Source organism: Columba livia, chromosome 14, assembly GCF_036013475.1.
Source record: "Columba livia isolate bColLiv1 breed racing homer chromosome 14, bColLiv1.pat.W.v2, whole genome shotgun sequence".
NCBI lineage: Eukaryota > Metazoa > Chordata > Aves > Columbiformes > Columbidae > Columba > Columba livia.
Window position 1 is genome coordinate 2,237,521 of NC_088615.1, and position 21,474 is coordinate 2,258,994.

The 21,474-nt window shown below is 52.4% G+C and overlaps 1 protein-coding gene across 1 annotated transcript in view; it reads right to left on the reverse strand.

Annotated features, from left to right (window-relative positions):
• Positions 1-21,127, reverse strand: part of ADRB2 (adrenoceptor beta 2) — a 33,889-nt gene extending 12,762 nt beyond the window's left edge. The window contains exon 1 of the mRNA XM_005509445.3: positions 19,685-21,127. Within this exon, the coding sequence (XP_005509502.1) occupies positions 19,685-20,873 (1,189 nt within the window). The 5' untranslated portion in view covers positions 20,874-21,127. The remainder of the gene's footprint in view (positions 1-19,684) is intronic.
• Between the last annotated feature and the right edge of the window lie 347 nt (positions 21,128-21,474).

The window sequence follows — 21,474 nt, forward strand, 5'->3', positions numbered from 1 at the left end:
GCAAGTGGCTTGCTCTTGTTGAGCCAGCGAGCAACGAGGCGTTACAAAAGGATGTGAATGTGGCAGAGCCGTGCATAAGTGCAGAGCACAGCCCTGAAACCAGACCTGAGGCAGGTGGGTTCCCACATGATGCTGTTTCCCACCTAAGAACAAGCGCAAAGTCTTATTTCCCAGACTGAGCAGCATGTTATGCCCCTCAGACGTTCTCCCCATAGACTGCTCACACGCCTCAGTGCAGAGCATCTCTTGGCTTCCTTCCCATCCCCTCCTCACAGCACTTAATCTGATAAAGAACCAACCTATTTTTCACCTTACACAAGAGCAACCTAAAAGCAAATACATTCATTTAACACTATTTATGCTGGAGTCACACAAACAACTTGAAGGAGAGTCTAAGTGGCAATTATTGGCAATCACGGTTATATCATTGGTGTTTGGAGAATGCTGCTCTTAGGAGGTCTTGTGGCTCTATCATCCCATTAAATCAGTGGCAACTACATTAGAAATACATAACTGTGTGGGCAAGGAGAGAGATGGAGCCCTAGCCATCCTTTAGTTCTCTCTTGTGCAACTAATCTCCAGTAACTTTTTCAAAAGCAGCTCTGGAGCTTAAGTCACATTTTCAAAATTGCCTTGGCTAATCGTTCACTCATGGATAAGTTATCACTTGATGAATGAGCGCACCCTCAGCAAGTTTGCAGATGACACCAAGTTAAGTGGTGCAGGTGACACACCTGAAGGACAGGGTGCCATCCAGAGAAACCTGCTCATGGCAGGGGTTGGACTGGATGAGCTTTGAATGGCCCTTCCAACCCAAACTATTTTATGATTCTATGAAAGTCCTGACTCTTTTTCTCTTATCCTGCTCGCCCACATCACATGGTGGAATTCAGAGGTTTGTGCCAGGGCTGACAGGGCTAAACTTGTGCAGGAAACGCTCAGCCTCACCACGGCCAAGTCCACACTACGCTTTGGTTTCCTTCATCACAGCAAAGCCACAGCCAACCAAGCAGTGCTGGCACGGCGCGGTGCTGCATGGGGCCGATGGTATCGTGGGCAGACACAACACAGCCCCGCACAGGCAGCGACCCAGCTCTGCAGAGCAAACAGCATCAAGGCAGCTGCAGCCAGGAATCCATGGGTGGAGCGGGCATCGCACCTGGGTAAATACAACCCCAGCAAGAAGGCATGTTTTCTCAGAGCCCGGCTTTGAGCTGGTGATTGCACCACAGCAGCCCTCAGGGGCTGTTCTGCTTTGCTCTCCAGCAAGCACCTTCTTCAGTGAGTGAGCAAATGGTTGGCATCTGCCACGGAGATATAAAAAGACTTTCCTGCAAGGTGGAGCTCGACTTGTTGATGATCTCATGGTTTCAGTCACGATGACCTGCTGCACTTGCTGGGTGCACCCCTTCCTCCAGCGCCCTTGCCCTTGTCCTCCTCCATCAGCAGCTACTTCTTCCTTCATCTGAGCCCTCAGACAGGCAGGCTGGCTTTGCCAAACCCATCCTTTACAGTCCAAATCTCACTTGCACACAACACAACAACCTCCTGGTCCCCAGAAAGGGGGCTGGAAATGATACAACCCTTGCAGAGGTTGACCAAAGGAGAGGAAAAGCCCAGCAAAACCTCCCCAAGAACATGCAGAAATGGCAGCGGCAGAATCTCAAAGGGACACTGGGTTCTCATTTCAGTTATTTATTTATTGTAATTTCCCTGCTCTTTAGGAAGGGCTAAATCTTACCTCGCAGCATCATGACCCTGCAGCAATTGCAGGCTGTGCTGTGAGACCCAGCTGTAACCAGAAACCTCATTTAAAAATGGAAGGTCCTAAGACTTCTGCAGGAGTGACAGCCCCGGTATTTACGAGGGGTTCGAGCAGCTCATCTACAGCCCTCTGATGGCCTGATATGGAAGGGCTTTCAGGTTTTTTGTACTTTAAATCAGTTGCGTGGTTATGACAACACTGAAATCTGAAGGTCTCCAGCTTCTTATTGGAGAGTGCCCAGCAGCTGTATAATGTTGATTCCTTCACATGTGACTCTGTGATACAAGGGCTCTCTGCGATGGCCGGAGGACAGAGCAGTGCTCAGGATCGCAGGAGTTGCCAACTATGTGCTAAAATGGCCAATAGATAACCCGTGGTGTGTAATGAAAGAGTGGTTTCTGTGGCACAGAAATCCATCCTGAGGGAGTCCATGTGGAAATTGTAACTGAGCTTTTCATAAATTACTGGAAGTCAAATGTTAACAACTTCCATGTAAGGAAAGATAAAAGGCGTAGCGGGTGAGATGCACACATATATTCAGCTCTATTATTCTCGCCTCAAAAACCTGTCCAGCCAGCCCTTTAATCACTCAGCAGCTCATCTCTAAATTGTCTCTATTATTAACAATAAAGAGCTTGTTATTTGCATCACCATCCGTTGTAGCAGCTGCGGATGAGGATGCCTGCAGTGAGAGGCCCCGGGATGCCTCTGCTGCCCTCCTTGAACAGAGATGCTCAAGAGGAAGGATTGAAACCATAATTGTGAGCAAAGGGGTAAACCAAAGGGGACCCAGGCATAGGATACAGTGTCCCTCTGGGGTGCCCCAGACCCTTCTGTCTAGAGAAGAGGTGGGCACCCCCTCGTCCTGCACAGGGCAAACAGCATGAAAACCTTTCAGTTGACTTCTGACCACAATATACACATCCCTATGTTTACACTAAAGCAGAAAAATCCTCCAAAAATGCACAAAATTACCCAAGCGATCTAGTTGCTATTAGTCACTTTACTTGTAAAAAACAGTAACTGGAACTCCTGGCTATAATCACTGGGGATTTCCTCAGGCAAGGCCATAGCTTGGACCTGGCTTTGCTGGTGCTATAATTAGCTTGTATACGGAAAAGTACCCGTTAGCATTCATCAACTTCTCTGGCCCAATTTACGTTGATGTTCATGATGCAATTGCCTTCTTAGAGTCGACTTCTTGTATCACCTACAGAGAATGCGGCATCCCTGGATGAATCATGCAAGAAGCACGGGGGGAAGAAATAAAGGTCTCTGCAAACACAACCTCTTTTATCATTGGCTGAAGGAAGGAAATTCTAACGTGTACGCAGAGTTAATGAAAACGGGAAGCTTTTGCAGGGGATGCAGTCACTTTTAGATTGGGCAGGATGACTCAAGACTAACTGATAAATATAGTACAACATGGGCTTCTACTGCTACTAGGCAAGGCTTGCCCTCTTGGAGCAAAGGGTTGTGGTTTATCCTTTGGTGACCCAGCCCCATTCTCTCGCCCTGGGTGGCAAGGCGTAATGACCTAGTGGCAGTTGTCTTACAACCTCACAGTACTTTAGGTAAGCTCTGGCAAAGTAACAAAAGAGTTTAATTGTTAATGAAACTGGAGCAGGCTGAGATTCAGCTTCCTGCTGCGGAAGCCAAGAAAGGACAATATCTGGCAGTTGTGAAGCATCTTCTCTCCAAACTCCGGGACACCGCTTGCAGAGACACTGTCCTCCCAGGCACCGCGCGCCTGGATGGCTCCGTTTTGCAGGCAAGTGCACCGAGATGTCAAATGAGTCACCGCAGCGGAGCGTGGACCTCAGTGCTCCCGGTTTCTAATCTGGGTCCTGCATCGTAGATGTTTGTCACTGCGGAACAGGGTGATATTTTCGTGCTGTATTTCCTCCCGCAACCTCACATAAAAGCTTTTGCGTCGGAGAGGACTGAGGTCTTGAGGAATTATGTACAAAGCCCGGGCAAACTTTTTGGCACTACCGACTCACATGTGTTTCATTAACAGTGCAGTCTCTCCCCAGTGGCAATATAACCCAGATTGCTCTTCAGGGATGGCTACAGATCCTGCAAACTGGGGGTGTCTCCATGTTACTCCCACGGTGCCTTACACAGAAGGACAACTCCAGTCAAGGTCTGGACCATGGATGGTTTTGCACCTCTAATACAGCCAGGGTCCTGCCCAGGTCCTGGTCAGGTTGGGCTCCCACCTCCCCGCAGGAGGTCTGACTGTCCTTACCTCTCCACACATTGTTGTCAGCCCACTGACAAGTGTGCATGATGAACACACCAGGAGAAGTGAGCTACATTGTCCTGTCCCTTCCAAACCATAGCCACTGACTGGCACATCTTGCGTTGTAGAGACACCCTAAGATAATTAATAAAAGGCAAAACAAGAGCAGCAAAACTCCTGGGAGTGATGCTGATGCCAAAGCCCAAGCAGCATCCCTAGTGCCACCCAGGTACCCAACCCTTCCCGCGGCTCTCCTGGGAAATCCCCTGCGCGCCCCGCAGCTGCATCTCCCACTTATCACCAAGGTCATCGCCGCAGCGGGGCAGGGAGACGGCTGTCCTGATTTGTCTCCATACCTGTCAGACACGCTCACTGCAAAGGCACGTGTGCTTGCAGAATGGCAGGAATGCCTGCTCCGTGCCCTCCCGAATCGCGCCTTGGCAGGCGGCAGAGAGGCCTCTGAGAACGAATGAGCTGGGCTGTTCATTTGGGAGGAAATCATCGCCCTGCACATCGCTCCAGCAACTCGGGAAGGAACCTGGGAGCTGAGAGGAAATAGTGAGTTATTGCTTTATTTAATCCTGCCCCGCTCTAAGGATTAGGAGGGGACTTTCCACATGCATTGGCTTGTCTTGGTGTCTTCTACAAGGAAGAGGAGGAAACAGATGCTTCAGGAATTAACCAGTTTGTAGGACTCAAGTGCCCCAGTTCCAGAAGGGGAGAGATGGAAAATAAGCAAAATAAAGATGATATATTAAGATATGGACATCAGGCTGTTTTCATCTGTTGTCCATCACTGATTTTCTCTGAGTGTATCTATCTACAGATGGAGGCTCCCAATAGAAAACACATTTTTAAATGCTTTTTTAAAGCTACCTTCTAATTTTTTCAGCACTCAAGGACATCGGAGTTAAAATCCCAAGCTAACGCCAGCCAGAGAACAAGCAGGCACTACACAAGCATGTCTGCCCCACTTTCCAAATCAAGATGCTGCTCTCCCCAGCTATGGCTTTTATTCAAAAAGCAATGCATTGGCAGGGACTCTTCTTGGCCATTTGGTTTGTGTTCCTTTGAATGACGCTCACAAGCATTTAATCTCATCCATAGCAGCTCTTTCTTAAAATAAATGCAAGCAGAGACTGCCACGTTTTCCACTTGACACCAGCAGAAGTCTGCTGGGGAATTCCAGTTTTGCCAGGAAATAACTTGGCGTTGGGCTCCTGGGTGCTGGATGAAGCTCTGGGAGCTTTGCTTCATTCCTACACAGCGTACAGGGTTGTGTGGGTGCCTGACCCCGAAACCCCCGGAAGTTTTTTGTCCCTTCAGCCCTGAGCAGAGCTGAAGACCCAGAGTATGCTGCTGGAGATGGAGATGGTAAGAACCAGGTCTGTTCCCTTTCCACTGTCAGAGCACCTGCTTGGGTTGAACCTTCCTGACACATCGGGAGAGGCATTTCACCAACAGCAGAGGCTGCTTCTGCGCTCAGAGGCTTTACGCTTCAATGCAGCAGGCAAAGCCTGCTGCAGCACAGGAAAGATAATGTCTTCTGCTCCAGCAGCCACACAGGCTCCCACCTAGACCTCGTTTGGCAAAACACAGTCCCTGTGCCAAGACATCTCTCTGCAGCCACTGTTGGGTCCAGCAGCTGCTGGCTCCTGTCTCCCACCTCCAGCTCTGAGCGAGCTCCCGTGTGGATCCCAGCAGAGGGTGATGGGGCAGCTCTGCCAGCACTGCTGCTTGGGGACCCCCCAACGTCCCAAGGAGATGAAGGGTAAGTCTTGTCAGAGGCCAGAGGCAGCTCAGGACAGAGGAGAGGAGGGGATGAAAGGTTTCTGTCACGGTAGGAAGGGCAGGACCGGTGGGCACGTTGGAGGGGTCACTGACAGGGATGCCAAAGGTGCAAGCCCTGTGCAATAGGAGGGTAAGATGCAGATCCAGGCAGCAAAGCACAAAGAGAAGAAAGCAGAGAGCTTTGCCTTGTGCAGCAGTTGCTCACAATGAGCCAGCCCTTCTTCAGCATCTCCCACCCCCAGGAGAAACTGAACCTTGCACAAGGCATTGGAGACAAGGGAAAGGAGAGTGTGCTGAGCAGCCTGCCTTCCCCCTGAAACACCCAGCCGAGGCAGCACTCAAACAACACCTCCCTTTATCTCTCACTAGCCCTCTCGGTGAATCAGGTGCTTGTTCTGACTCAGGTGGAAAAATTCCAGCTCCCATTTGTCACCGGTTCCCCGGCACAGTCCTGCTGCACAGCCACCTGGCTCAGCTGGTGGGCTCTGAAGCTCCCTGGCAGCGTGTGCTCTCCCTCGCATTGCTCATCGCTCGGGTGATTTGGGTTTAAACATCACCCCACTGCCCTGCGCCAAGCCCTGCCCAGGACATCTTCCACAAGTGCTGGGTTGCAAGGGCAGCACTGGTTCTGTCAGGCAGGAGGAGAGAGTAATGGTGTGAGACAAAAATATTTGATGCCATTTATGGGTAAAGGCAGAATGTTTTATCTTGGTTGAGGTTGTTTTTCCCTTGCTCTTCCTGAAACTGGAACCCCACTGCAGGGGGTAGCATGGCACAAGGCAGACAAGACCGTCTTCAAAAATAAAACACTTGCCTTCCTTGCTCTGGGAGTGTAAATTAGGCTGGACTCTTGCCTTGGACAACCCCCCCTGATGCTGGGAACACGCTGTGCATGCTTTGCCTCGCCAATGGACATCCTCTCTCACTCACAGCTCCCCAGAAATTCTATATCACTGAGAAACTGTCCCCTCTCCCTTCGTCCTGCTGCCTTCCTCCTGCCAGAGCTGCTAAATCAGACTGACAGCAGGCAAGGAACCCCCGGTGTGGGAGGGAAGAGGCACCAGTCAGGCTGCCTGCACTGAAACCCAGTTCCCGCTGTCATGGCATTTTCCAGCCCTGTTTCTTCTCCTTCCAAATCCTTTTCCAGCCTCTCCCTCCTCTTCCACATGGGATCCAGCCTCTTGCTTTCCACCTTGAGTTTTCTGCTGGTGTTTGAGTCATTTTCCCTCCTAAGTCCCTTTTCTCATCTCCATTTGTTTCATTGACATTTTTTTACACTATCCTGGGGCTATATTTCATTTTGCCTCCGTTCTCCAGTTGCCTCCATTTGCCCCTCCAACCATTCATCCTTCAAGTCCTTCTCGTTCTTTCAGTTTTTCATCACCAGCCTATATACTGGATTTATGACTCTATTGGCAAAGTTGATGGAAGGTTCCTTACAGACCCAGCTCAAGCTGCACTGTCCAAACCTACACTAAAAAAGTTGGCCCTGTCCAAACAGTTTTATCATCATTTTCCTCTCCTGAGTTTTGCGTGTTAAATGGAATTCTGAGGCAGAGAAAGACAATATCTGTGAAATAACTTTGACTTTGTTATAAGCCTTTGGCTTGGTATATTCGTATCAGAAAGAAAAATCCCCAAAGCTCTGTCACCTGTAGAAGCTGAAATCCTACCCTGCAGGCAAACTATGGTTGGACTCAATGATCCTGAGGGTCTCTTCCAACCGAAATGATTCTACGATTCTATGATTCTATCAGTGAGTCCAAGTGTGCTGCTCAGCGGTTGCTTGTCCCTGGCATGGTGGATTGGAGCCAGCCCAGCCCAAGACCAAACCTGAGCAGATGCAATGCCAGCATCCCCTTCCGGGGTCCCTCTGGGGTCCAGAGGGACATTGAGAACTGGCAGGGCATCTCATCATGCCCCAGCCAGCACTTCTGCATTGCCCCACGCTTCACACTTCAGACCAAAAATCCTTCTCTCCAATCCATTTCTGTGTCTCCTGGCCAACACCCACAAGTCATGCCTAGAAATCACAGCCCTGCTGCGCTCTGGCTCGGAGGCTGATCGCAGCCCGGCTCTGCACCCTGACCTTTCCTTTCTGGGAACAGCTCGCACCCCTCGCCTCCATCACTTGACTCTCCCCCACCGCCAAGCGAGGGGCAGCCCAGCCCAGCCCCCTGCCCCTGTCCCGCTTTCTCCTGCCCGCTGTGGTGGCAGCCGGTGTGTCATCACCTCCCGGGCCGTGGAGACATGCCCACAACTGTCCCTTACAGTCTGCTAGCAAATGTCATCTGGGCCCCTGCGCAGGAGGGGCTGGGACGGCAGGAGGAACAGCCTGTACATCGCTCTGCTGCTGGGGACAGAGATGTTCATTCTGGGCTGGATGACACTCCTGGAGGGGTTTCCATGCTAAAAATAGGTACCCTGAGGATCCCCTTTTAAGAAGGGTCTTTATCTGCAGCAGGGAGCCCCAGAGGGATGGGGACCCACACAGCCAGCTTTTAAATGAACTGAACAAGTCGTGCTATGTAGTTACTGAGGAATGGCCACAAAATGTCCTTCTGTGGTTCTGCTCCCCCTTTTTTCCTCCCAGGTGTCCCCCCTACAGCTCCCCTTTGCCTCAGCTGCTGTGCTGAAATGCCATGAATCAACTCCAATAGCTGTGGATTGTGCCTCAGCTTAGCGCCTCCCCCACTTCCACATCTATAACTGTACATACTCTTACTCTGTATTGCTATATTTGTATATCAGCTGGAGACAGGAGGACCTTCAGGTTTGAGTGGGACTTGTCTCCATTGCCTCTCCACCACCACTGACATTGCTCAGGGCCACATCTCCCAGGGCAGGGACTGTGCTGACACCCCAGTTGTGCAAAAAAAACCCTAGCAAGTTCACAAATTACTCCACTTTTATGAAGCTGAAAAGAAGAAGAAAACAACCTGTGCTTGCCAGGAGGATACAAGGGGAGGGGTTTCTCTGAGCTACAGCACTTCAAAGGGCTGGTCCTGGTGAAAGGCAGGTCCCTACCAGCACCCACTGCAACCCTAAGGAAAACGCCGTAGTCCAGGGCACGACACTGCTCTGATGTCTGTGCTTGAAAACATTGTCATGCTGAGGAACGCTTACACCTCCAGCCCAACCATGAAAGCATCTCCCTTCCCCTCCCACCTTCCACACCACAGACCTGTGTAATCAGACACTGACCCTGCTACAAGCAGCCTGTCAAGATCACTCAGATTGTCAACCAAGTCCCTGTCACGACCGATTTCAAGAGTTACCTTCCAGCTTCCACCATGGCAGCTGGCACTGCGGTCCGGCTCAACGAGAGCACAGGAGCAGAGCAACACACATGCCAACAGAAAATCTGTGACCTGACGGGCTACAGCAGCTGTCTTTCACAGATGACAAGCTGGGTGGAAAGAGGTCCTGCTTGAACTGGGCTGACTTGGAGCCTGGCAAGACACAGGGGCAGGAAAGGCATTGCAGGGCCCAGCACAGCAAATCTGGGAGAGCATCCTACAGCCCAGCCTAGAAAGTCAACATCTCTCCATATCAAATTGCTGGGCTGCTGTGAGGGTGGTTCTCATCTGAGCACAAGGGAATTGTTTCTTTATCTTTTTCTTTAGCTACAAAGCTGTTTGTATAGTCCTTCGCATTCAGCAGCTCTTCACTCCAGCTTTAAGACTAATTTGTCCCATGCTCAGCCAGACTCACAGTATCACAGTAATAATCTGTGTTACAATGAGGTATCACAAAAGACCTACAGTCAAAGCTTATCTCAGCATCGTTCTCTTGTGCGAGGCTGGCTGCATGCTCACTCGCTTCCTCTCTGAAACCACCAACAGCAACATTTTCCTATTTTGGTGAGACACAGAGGTCAGCAGAAGTCCCGGGCAGAGGGCTGGGAGACCCGGGTGGCAGCCTGCACCTGATCCCACCCATCCCCAAGCAGAACAGCCGGGTGAGGTGAATAGAGACTAAGAAACCATCTGAACAGTGAGAAGAGATTCCCCGGTGACGGGGTATTTAGGCAGCTCCTCCACTCCGCTCCCCTGCACATCAATGCATGGGGGCTTCCACCCCCTCTGCTACACACAGACGTGCCTCCTTATTCTGCTAAGTGCGTATCAGAAAATCAGCAGCTCTCTCACCAAGCTGTTGGCCAGGCCTACAGAGACTCCTGTAGCGCTTCTGCTCCAGGTTGGCCCCGGGGAAAAACTGTCACTCATTTCCAGACATGAGACCAATACAACAGGATGGGCATTTCAGACTTTGGAGCAGGGACCCTGCAACCCCGTGGATATTTCACACTGGTTTTAAAGGCTTCTTCAAGGCTGCCTAACCAATTTACTGTCCACACTCTCCATCCAACAGCCACTAAGAATGGTGAAAGCCTGACACCACTGTCATAGGCACCATTTGTTCTGATGCCAGTGGGCTTGGGCAGCAGGAGCAGTGCGGCTTTGGGAGCGACAAGCAATGTTTTGGCAGTGTCGTTCTTGCTTGGACTGATGGCTGCAAAATATCAAGATGAGGGCAGTCCCCACCCAGGGACGAACAAGCATTTCCTTCAGCCAGAGAGAAAGAAGAGATTAAGGAGGGATTTTTCACACTCGTGTACACTTAAGAGGAAAAAATATTTACATGAGGGAGAAAGGACTTGGCAGGGTCTTCCCAGAGGCCGCTTGCTGTTTATGCATTTCTCAGGACTGGGCTGAGGCTGCAGAGCTCGGCAGTGGAATCCGGACCCCTCCGAGCCACCGAGGAGGTGGCACAAGTGGGGAGCTGCGTTCAGACCGTATCTGGGGCTGGTGAGAGATCCTCTCGCCATTGCTCCTGTTGCCCACGCCTGCAATGAAGTCATGTCTGCGAGATGGCAGGTGGCTCTGGCAGCGGCTGCTGCGGTTTCCTAACACCTTTCCTTTGGTATCACTGGAGGACCAGGGCCAGGAGGGTCTGCTGGCAGCAATCACCAGACACGCTGGGAAACAGCGGCTGGGCTCTAAGCATCTCTTAGGACCAAGCACCTTTCTATGATGGGATGTGAAATGTTCTCCAGTCTGAATGTCCTTTTTAACCGGGGTGGGGGGAGCTGGATGGCAGCTGAGGCTTCCCCCGCAGATGCTGAAGGTCTGACTGATTCCTTCTTCAGGACCCTCGCAGTCAGCAACAGCTTGCATTTCTAGCTGGGGGTCTCTATCCCTTGAAAGCACAAAGTTACAAACCCATAAAATATTAGAATTTGGGCATCTGCTGTGTTTAGAAGTGCCTGGTGTAATCCCTCCCTGCCCAAGCTGCACAACTACTCCCCACTGTTGTTTCTGGAAAGGAAAAGTTTCGAAATGTGCAGGGCACACACACCGGCCTCTGCTGCCAAGACTTTCATCGTGGTCTTAAGTGGCATAAAGAACGTGAAATACCCGTCATTGCAACATGCTGGGCTGGGATCCTACTTTACATTAACCATACTCTTTCTTCACCCCCACCTGAAGCAATAAGAGCACCAGGACAACAGGGCTGGGCCACAGGTAACAGAGAACAGGCCAGGAGACTACAGTACTTTTCCAAAGACACCCCCCAGAAGCACTTCCAATCCTAATTAGGACATAAAAGCAGCCTGGGACAGACAGCAGTGACATACTGCACTGTGCTCCTGTCACCCCCGTTCTGCAGGGCAGTTCAGAGTGGAGGCAGCACCGGCTTTACAGACAAGCCCTGCACACTTTTTGCAGTGTTTCGTATTTCCCCTCCCAACCATCTCTGCACTGGACATCTGTGTTGCTTCCCAGTCCAGGGGAACACTGGCTGGTGACCAGCATCAGCACCAGCTGCAGCAGCCCCACCACTGTTTCAAGTCTAAACAAACAGGAAAACAGGTGGATTTTTAAAAACCACTTTGTCTGTAAACGCTGACAATATAAGAGGTGAAAAGCAGAGACACCTTTTTACAGCGAGGTGCTGGGCAGCTGCAGTTTCCCCCCCGGTTCCAGAGCTCAAAGCATTGGACTAATTAATGAAATGCTCATCTGCTCGAGGAGGCTACATGTGCCTCCTCACCAGCACCAGGCTATTCAGGTACTGTTTCTTTTTAATGAGCCCTGAAGGATTCACTAGAAGAGTCTTGGAGAGTATGGGGAAAATACAGTCACCAAAACAGCCTTGACACTTGACTGCAAGCATACCATAAATACTCTTTATTTAAACACAATGTCAATCAATAGGACCTGCAATAAATACTTGAACTTTTGAACATACAGATCTTCATCTATGTCTCTACCTAGCACAACAAAACATCTTTACATTTCCTTGTTTATACACAGATCTATATATCAGTCTATATAAATAATGGAGATATATATACACGCATATATATATCTAAATATATATACACTTGTGCAAAAATGACCTTACCAAGGATAGTAAACAAATATTTCCCAATCACTCTCACTGGCACTGGCAATATTGCACCAAAATTCAGTTACATGCTTCTGCCATTGGGAGGGTGAGGAAATGGGAGAAAACCTGAAATTGCACGCGTGCAGAAGCAGCAAATCCACTCTTTTCATGCCGAACAACATTTGTAGAGGCTCAATGCCCCCTGAAACACTCTGCTTGATTCATCACCCTTACACACAGCAATTCCAGCAGACACCCACTGCCAAATCTGGGGGAATCAGGTTTGTATCCTGCTCTTACAAAACGTAGCAGGAGCGATAACCTCCTTCTAAGTTCTGTGTAAACTCCAGTTCCACGCGTGCACTGCTCCGTCCAGACCCAGACTGTGTCACTAAGACCCCAGGGGAGCATCTGTGTTCCTGACCAAACTGGCTGCACTTTGTTCTGTGGCAAACACGAGCCTCTGTCCTTCAGCCGAGGGTGCGAGAGGCAGCAGTTGTGCCACAGCACCTGCCTGTGCCCTGAGGAACAGCTCCAGTGCATCCCTCAAGAGGCAGCGCTGGGTGAAATATTTGCTGCCCAATTCTGTAATATGATAAAAAGCACCTACGGGTTCCCATGGGTGCCCCGTGCAGCTGGTCACCCCACAGGAATGTCTCTGACAAGACACTGTAGCTACCCAGCTGCCAAATGACAGTGTCCTCACAGCCCGGGATGTGTGCTCATTGCAAAATGTTCTCTTTGCCCCCAGGAAGAAAGGTTAGGACTAATGCTCACTTTCAAAACAGTTCCAGAAAGAAAAAATAAATAGAAGAATAACAAAGGGAAGAAGTGCTCAGGCTGCTGGCTCAGGCTACTCATAGACCTGAGAAACCAAGTACAAGTGCAAAAACAGTGATGTAAAGGACCTTAGTCCTTGCCAAACACTGGGCTCAGGACCCTGGGGTCACAACACCTTTCTGCTGAGAACAACATTCAAGGCCAGCATGGCTTTTCAAAACAGCCCTTGCTCATCTGAACTGGAAGAACAACCCTGGGTACCACACACATTGCAAACCTGAAGTGCAGGCACCGATACTGCGCTTACAGGTTAGCAAAAGATGTGGGTCAGCCAAGGTATGAGGCATGGCATCACAGAATCATGTTGGTTAGAAGAGACCCTCAAGATCATCGAATCTAACCTAACGCTGTCACCAAACCATGTCCCTAAGAACCTCATCTGTGTGTCTTTATTGGAACACCTCCAGAAACAGGGACTCAACCACTCCCTGGGCAGCTTGTTGCAATGTTCAACAAACCTAACATCCAGTCTAAACTTACCCTGGCACAACTTGGGCCATTTTTTCTCATTGTATTGCTTGCTACTTGGGAGAAGAGACCAACACCCTCCATGCTCCAAGCTCCTTTCAGGCAGATCAGAGATCAGAAGGTCTCCCCTCAGCTCCTGTTCTCCAGGATGAACCCCCCAGGTCTCTCAGCTGCTCTCATCACACTCGTGCTCCAGCCCCTCACCAGCTCTGTTCCCTTCTCTGAACTCATTTCAGCACCTCAAGGCTTTCTTGTCATGAGGGGTGCAAAACTGAACAGAGGATTCAAGGTGGATCCTCACCAGTGCAGAGTATAAGGGGAATGATCACTGTGCTGGTTCTGCTGGCCGTACTGTTCTTGATGCACACCAGGATGCTGGTGGGCTTTTTGGCCACCTGGGCACACACTGGCTCGTGTTCAGCTGCTGTCACCAGCACCTCCAGATCCTCTTCCACCAGGCAGCTTTCCAGCCACTCTTTCCCAATCCTGTAGCATTGCATGGGATTGTTGTGACCCAAGTGCAGGGCTCTGCACTTGGCCTTGTGGAACCTCATACAGTTGGCCTTGGCCCATCAATCCAGCTAGTCCAGATCCCCCTGTATGGCCATCCTACCCTCCAGCAGATCAACACTCCCACCCAACTTGGTGTCATCTGCAAACTGACTGAGGGTGCACTCAATCCCCTCAACCAGATCATTGATAAAGAGATTAAACAGAACTGGCCCCAATACTGAGCCCTGGGGACACCACTCGTGACTGGCTGCCAACTGGATTTGGCTCCATTCACCACAACTCTTTGGGCCTGGCCCTCCAACCAATTCTTTATCCATCAAAGAGTACACCCATCCAAGCCATGAGCTGCAGCTTCTCCAGGAGAATGCTGTGGGATACGGTGTCAAAGGCCAGGTACACAACATCCACAGCATTTCCCTCATCCACTAAGCAGGTCACCTTGTCATAGAAGGAGATCAGGTTGGTCACGCAGGACTGTCTTTCATAATCCCATGCTGACTGCACTTGATCACTTGGTTGTTTTGTGTGTGCCGTGGGATGTTACTCAGGATGATCTGTTCCATGACCTTCCCGGCACCAAGGTCAGACTGACAGGCCTGTAATTCCCCAGATCCTCCTTCCAGCCCTTCTTGTATTTGGGCGTCACATTTGCCAACTTCCAGTCAACTGGGACCTCCTTGATTAGCCAAGGACTGCTGACAAATAATTGAAAGTGGCTTGGTGAGCACCTCCACCAGCTCCCTCAGAACCCCTGGGTGGATCCCATCCAGCCCCATGGACTGTGCTTCACCGGGGCTGGATACTTCTGCAGAGGCAGCTGGGGAGAGGGAAGACTGGGGTGACACTAGTGATCAGCCCAGCAGGCACCTTCCCTGACTCCTTCTTTCCATCCCCATTGCCCAGGGACACAGGCAGGCGCTGACTCGGTCGGTCAGGAAATCTTTGCTTCCCTTCTGCTTTTAGAAGGATGGCACTTTCTGTCTGCTGACAGAGAACAGAGAAGGGAACACGCAAGACGGGCCATTCTCCGTCCTGCCAGGGGAATGAACATGCTCATAAAAGCATCTCCTTGGGAAATGGATTCATCATACCAATGAAAACAAACTCTCAGAGGCAGAGTGCTGGCAAAGGGAGGAGGACAAAAGCCCTCCCCTTATCCAGCGCGGGTATTTGAGACTCCTGGCAGCAGGAGGACTGTAATACCAGAAGGGCAAGAGATTGCAGCTTGCTATGTACTCCTAACCAGCCCCATCAATACCCTCCGCCCCACAGCAAAAACATATCCCTTATAGTAAATAAACAGAGAAATAAGCCCTTTGAAAAGCCTGGTGGCTGTGACATGGGAGACCCTGCTCACACACCCGTTCCCTCTCCAGCAGACGGGCTCTCCTTTCTACACTATTAATCCCTGGCCTGTTCTCAAACTTTTGGGCACATTTGGGAACTTAAGTCTCTTCATTCCCTCTCTGCTGTACCCACTGCCTTGGTAGCACCCTTAGGCCGGGGTCCCACCTTAATCTGAACCGCAGGAGGGGCCACCAGCTGTAGACTTGGCTACACAGCTGAGGTCAAGCTCCTCATGGCCACCCCAACACCCCACAGCAACACGATATGCACTGACAGGCAATGCTGTGCATTAGGAACTGCTCAACAATTTGGAATACAAAGTGCTTTGGGATCACTGACAGGCAATGCTGTGCATTAGGAACTGCTCAACAATTTGGAATACAAAGTGCTTTGGGATCCTCAAGAGGCACTTGAGTCCCATTCCAGGGGGATCTGCTCCCAGATCCTACCTCTGCCAGCCCCCCTTGCACTTCCACACTTCCCCAGTGCTGGAGCAAGCAGCCGGTTGTATTTCAAGGCCTGGCTTCCCAGAAAGCAAAACCTCTCCAGGAATGCTCCCAAGAGGCAAAGGACTGACATAACTCGGCAGCTCTGGGTACTCTGCCTGTTTTGGAGGACAAAGCAAAGACAGCCCCTGATGTGGAAAGTACAGCTGCCTGAATCACAAGCCTGACTTACGGCAAGGATGGTATTTTCTAACAACACAAAATCTGCATTTGTGATGCTCATCCTGACTAAGACTTTAAAAACAATAACAATCTGTCTGGCCAAAGTGGCCAAAAGCAGCAAATGTCCTGCAAAGCTCCAGTTAGCTGAACACACTGACAGGCAGGGTTGGGCAGTATCCCACCCGTGCTCTCTCCACCTTTGTGACAATGGCATAAGGAACAAACCAGCAGCACACAAGGCAGCCTGCTCTGTTTGCAGTAAGAATTTGGTGTTCTGTCACAAAGATTTTCCTCGAATGAGGACACCACTGTGATTTATCAGATGCATTTAAACTGAGCCAACTCCCTGCTAGTGTAAAATCCTAAGAACCCTAAAATCAATTTAAGCAGCTAGTGTCCTGACCTCAGTGCTCTATTTTTTTAATGCCTAGCATGTATCTATAAAATTCTCTTTTTATTATAAAATATTGTAACAGGCCAAAGGATTCATTTACACAGCTTTTCCTTTTCAACCATGGAACAGGAAAGGTTTGTCGGTTTGGCTCCGGTGGTGCCACAATATTTTCTTTACCAATGTTTCTCTTTTTCAATTCCACCTGCCCCCAGAACCACACAGTTCATATTTCACAAGTTTTACTAATGTTGCCTTAGAGGAAAGAAATCAGTTCTTCACCACTCAGAATCCACTGCGAGCCTGAGGTTTCCTAACACTGTAGCTGAGCACTGGAGTACCAAGGGCATCTTCCCAGTGCAAACAGTCCGGTGTACCCTGTCCCTTCCACATCCACGTGCTCTGGATACCGTGGTGATTCTGCAGTTAGGCACTTCCTCATCTCTCAGCTTTGGCTCCACACAGCCACAACATCTTAAGCATGAACACAGCCAAACAAATAGACCAGTTATTTAGACAACAAAGTTCTGGTCCACAACATGTGCTACTGAAATGCAAATAATTAATCACTGAAAACATACAGACAGCAACTGCAGTGTGGACACTGGACTTCTTTGTGCCCCAGGCTCCTGTCCCAAAGCCGGTTGGAGTTTGGCTGCTGATCCCGCTGGCCCTGGTCCCTTGTCAGGAGCTATCGCTGTGGGACACGTCCTCCCTCTGTGCCCTTGCCACCCGCCAACCTGAGCTGCTGCTGGGCATTGCAAAATACAGCAAGCACCTGGCAACATGAAAAACACAGGAGATTAGACACCGGAGATATTGATTGCTAAAATCAGGAGGTTAATTTTCACTTCCCCTTGAGTGCTAAATAATACATGGCCAGCACCCATTAGAGTGCACCTCTAGCCTGAGCGTGTGTACAGCACCCACTGCACAGCACGCCAGCCCCTGGCGTTTCAATCCTTGTGCAGTGTGAAGCAAACAGCACCTGACTGCAAGTCCTGGTCCCACGCTGGGTCTCCCGTTGCTGGGACAGCTTGTTAATGTTTATCTGAGGAGCAAATGTTTCTGCTGACCTGGGGCCTCACACACCACACCATGCCATCACACCCTGCTTCGCCCAAATGGCTCATGCTCAAAGTACCTCAGGCACTGCTGACAACCCCACCGAGGCAGCAGGTGAGGGTACAGACAGGTACAGGCATCGAAGCTGACAGTGAGAGGCAGGAGGGAAGGCTCTCAGGTACATTCTATTGGAAAGGCAGCAAGCGGAGCTGAGGCAGCACCCGTCACAGGGCTAGAGGGCAACAGGGCTCTTACAGGGGTTCCTCCTTCTCAGCACCCTTTCCAAGCAGGATCAGGACTGCTTTGGGAAAGAAAGCAGGGAGCACTAGGAGTTTCCAGAGGTGGGGTGTGAGACATCCAAGACAAGTTTGTCGCTGCCCTGCACCTTTCAGCAGCTGCAGCAGAGATCAGCAGCAACCCCCCTCTCTCACAGCCCTGCCAGGGGGCATTCCCCTCCAGCGCTCCCTGGGGCTGCCCTTATGGTACCAGCGCTTGGGGCAAGTTCTTCTCAGAGCAGCCAGGAGATGCGAGGCTACACAGGGACTGCAAAGAGATGTCGGTAGCCAGAAACCCTGGTCCACCCCAGCCTCCAGCCTGCCCGGAGGCAGCGACCCCCAGACACCACGCACTGACCGCAGCACGGCCCCACCAGCAGCGCAAGCAAAACTCCTGGAGTGCGGGACAAGTGCGTGGAAATGCGGGGTGGGGGGGGGGGGGTGTGGTGCGGCGAGAAAAGCCCGCACAGCCGCGGTGCCCGAGCATCCCCCCGCGGGACACCACGGCCCCACGGAGGGCAGAGAGGTCCCGTGGGCACCGTTCCCCTCCACCTCTCCCGAATGTTTCTGGAAACACCTCGCACTTGCAAACCTCGAGTCCAGCCTTTCACACAGCAACAGCGGGTGAAAGCAATGGGGGGGCGAGGAGGGCGGCTCCATTTCCACCCCCACTGCTTCCCTCCAGCTAGGGACTTCCAGAGCTCTCGGCAGCAGTGCCACCCCTGTCCGCGTCCCGGGGTGTCCCGCAGCCCACACCTGCCCGCCCGTGTCTGCGCCTCCCTGACAGCGCTGCGCGCCCGCCGCCAACTCTCGCAACCCGGGAACAAAATGCAGAACCTGCTGCAAGGGGAAAAAACCTTCAACCAACCAACCAACCAGCCTCCAGCCGTCCCGCGGCCAGAGCTGTGCTTCAGTCCGCCACAGAAAACAAAACCACCTCCTCCCTTCCCACCTCCTCGGGCTCACTGTCATTTGAGACCAAGTTAAACAAACCGGGCAATTTAAAAGCTTTGGTTGGAGCCTCCACAAAAGGATGGTCTGTGCTTGTAGCAGCATTTCACCCAACTTCCCAGTACCACATTCCTGAGTCCCACAGTCACAGTCTCACATTCTGGGCAAATAGTCCGTTTATTTCTATTATTATTATTTCAGCAGGAAGTCCTATACCACTCGGCAAAAAAAAGCATTCGTTGTCCCTGGGCGTTGTTTAAACTGTCCCACTGACGGCAACAGCCGACACAGCCCTACTGAGCCGCGCTCAGCCCTGCTCCTGGTATCCCTTAAGCCCCATGGATTTTGGCGCAGGGTGCCACCTCCGCACAGTCCCCTGTGGGGGACAGCACTGGCACCACCGCTTGAGGTTGCCGTCCTGGCTGGGGTGGGGTCCCACGGCCACCGGCTCGGTTGTGAGAAGAGAAGCGGGAAGACCCCGCGGGATGCCCGGCTCCGCAGGCAGCGCTGCCCCCGGTGCAGCCCCGAGCCCGCTCCCGTAGCCACTCCCGGCTGCGAACAGTAAGGTCATGAGGTAGTGGAACACCGGCCATGAGCAGGAATTTCCTCCGGGGACGAGCTTTCTGCACAGCATTAAATTTCTCCCCACCCCTCCTCAAGGGACTCACGGTTGTGCCCCTAAACAGGCAGACTGCGAGAAACCCCCCCGATCCTGCCCGGGGTAACTCCCCCGATCCTGCCCGGGGTAACCCCCCCCGATCCTGCCCGGGGTAACACCCCGCCTGTTTACCGAAGGTTTGCTGAGGTTTTGGTTTCTTGCAGCCATTAGATTTTAGGCGCGCTCTAGAAAAGAATCATTATTATTAACGGGGGGGTTTGTTTTCCTCGGAGAGAAAGGCTCCACTTTATAACCAATGTGTGGCACGCCAGAGCCCGTCGCGTCTCGAAGCTACCCGCTAGGCACAGTACCTTTGCAGTGCGAAAAGTCCTCGGTATGAGGGAAGGATCCCTCTTCGCAGAGCAACTCGCAGGTTTTATCCGATGCCAGGGGGTAGCCGTTGTCCTCCTCGTTGTACTCACTCCTGCCGTTGCTGTTTGAGTAGCCGTTGACATACATCTTCGGCGCGGACCTGCGGAGGCACAGGAGCTCCTGGAAGGCGTACCTGAAGTCCGGGCTCCGGCAGTAGATCAAAGGGTTGAAGCCAGAGTTGACATAGCCCAGCCAGTTCAAGAGGATGAACACGTACTTGGGTATGATGTCGTCCTGGATGACGTGCACGATGTTGACGATGAAGAAGGGCAGCCAGCACAGAGTGAAGGTGCCCATGATGATGCCCAGGGTCTTGAGGGCTTTCTGCTCCTTCAAGAAGAACTTGGAGATACGGCGGTGCCCAGCTCCCCCTTTCTGCTCCTGCTCCTTGTTCTGGGTGTGAAACCTCCCCTCGCTCCTGTCTATCTTCTGCAACTGCTTCTTGGCCACCTGGAAGACCCTGGCATACACAAACACCATGACCACGAGCGGCAGGTAGAAGGAGATGATGGAGGAGGCAATGGCATAGGCTTGGTTGGTGAAGAAGTCGCAACATGTGTCCTTCTCGTAGCACAGGATGGCCTCGTCACTGTCTGCCCGGTACCAGTGCATTTGGATGGGCAGGAAGGAGGTAAGGACTGAGACCACCCACACCACGAGGATGACCACACGTGCCTTGCTCTTGGTCAGCAGGCTCTGGTACTTGAAAGGGGAGGTGATGGCGAAGTACCGGTCCACGGCAATGACGCAGAGGGTCTCAATGCTAGCCGTGACACAGAGCACGTCCAAGGCGGTCCAGAACTCACACCAGAAGTTCCCAAAATTCCACATCCCCATGATGATGTGGCTGGCGCCAAAGGGCACCACACCCAGCCCCATCACCAGGTCAGCACAGGCCAGCGAGGTGATGAAGTAGTTGGTGACAGTCTGCAGGCGCTGGAACCGGGCGATGGCAGTGATCACCAGCACGTTGCCGAAGACGATGACCAGCACGATCACCGACATGAGGATCCCCATGCCCACCACCCACAGTTCCCGCGACAGCGTGGGGTCGGCGGCGCTCTGGTTGGCGCTGACGTTGCCACCGGGCAGCTCGGTGCCTGCCAGCTCGGTGCCTGCCAGCTCCATGGCCCCCCAACAGCTCCCCGGGCATGCGGCGGGGGCTTGGCTTTGCCTAGGGATCCTCCGCGGCAGCGCTGCACCGGGAGCCGCGCATACGGGACGACAAGTGCGGGGCGGGCTGGGCGCGGGGCCGCTCCCGCTGTGCGCTCCTGGGACGGGACCGCTCGTCTCGTTTCGTCCCGCTGTATCTGGTCTCCTCCCGCTCCGTCCCGTTCCGTCCCGGGCGGCGGCCGCGCTCCCGCCCGACTCCCAGCCCGTTAGGCGCCGCGGAGCTTATAGCGACACCCGGCGTGACATCAGCCCGCCACAGCCAATGGCAGCCCGCGCCGCGCCCCGCGCGCACCTCGCAGCCCTCCACACCCCCCTGCCTGCCCCACGCGTGTCCCCGCCCCGCGCGCTCCCCCCCGGCGGCGCGTGCTGCTCCCCCGCCGCGTTCCCGTGCCCCACGCGCGTTCCCCGCCCCTTGGTGTCCCCCTGCTCCACGCGTGCTCCCACCGCGCTGTGTCCACGCGCCCCCCCAACTCGTGCTCCCCACCCCACAGTGTCCCTGTGCTCTCTACCCTACATGCACCCCTACGTGCTGCCTGCCCTGCAGCATCCCCATGCC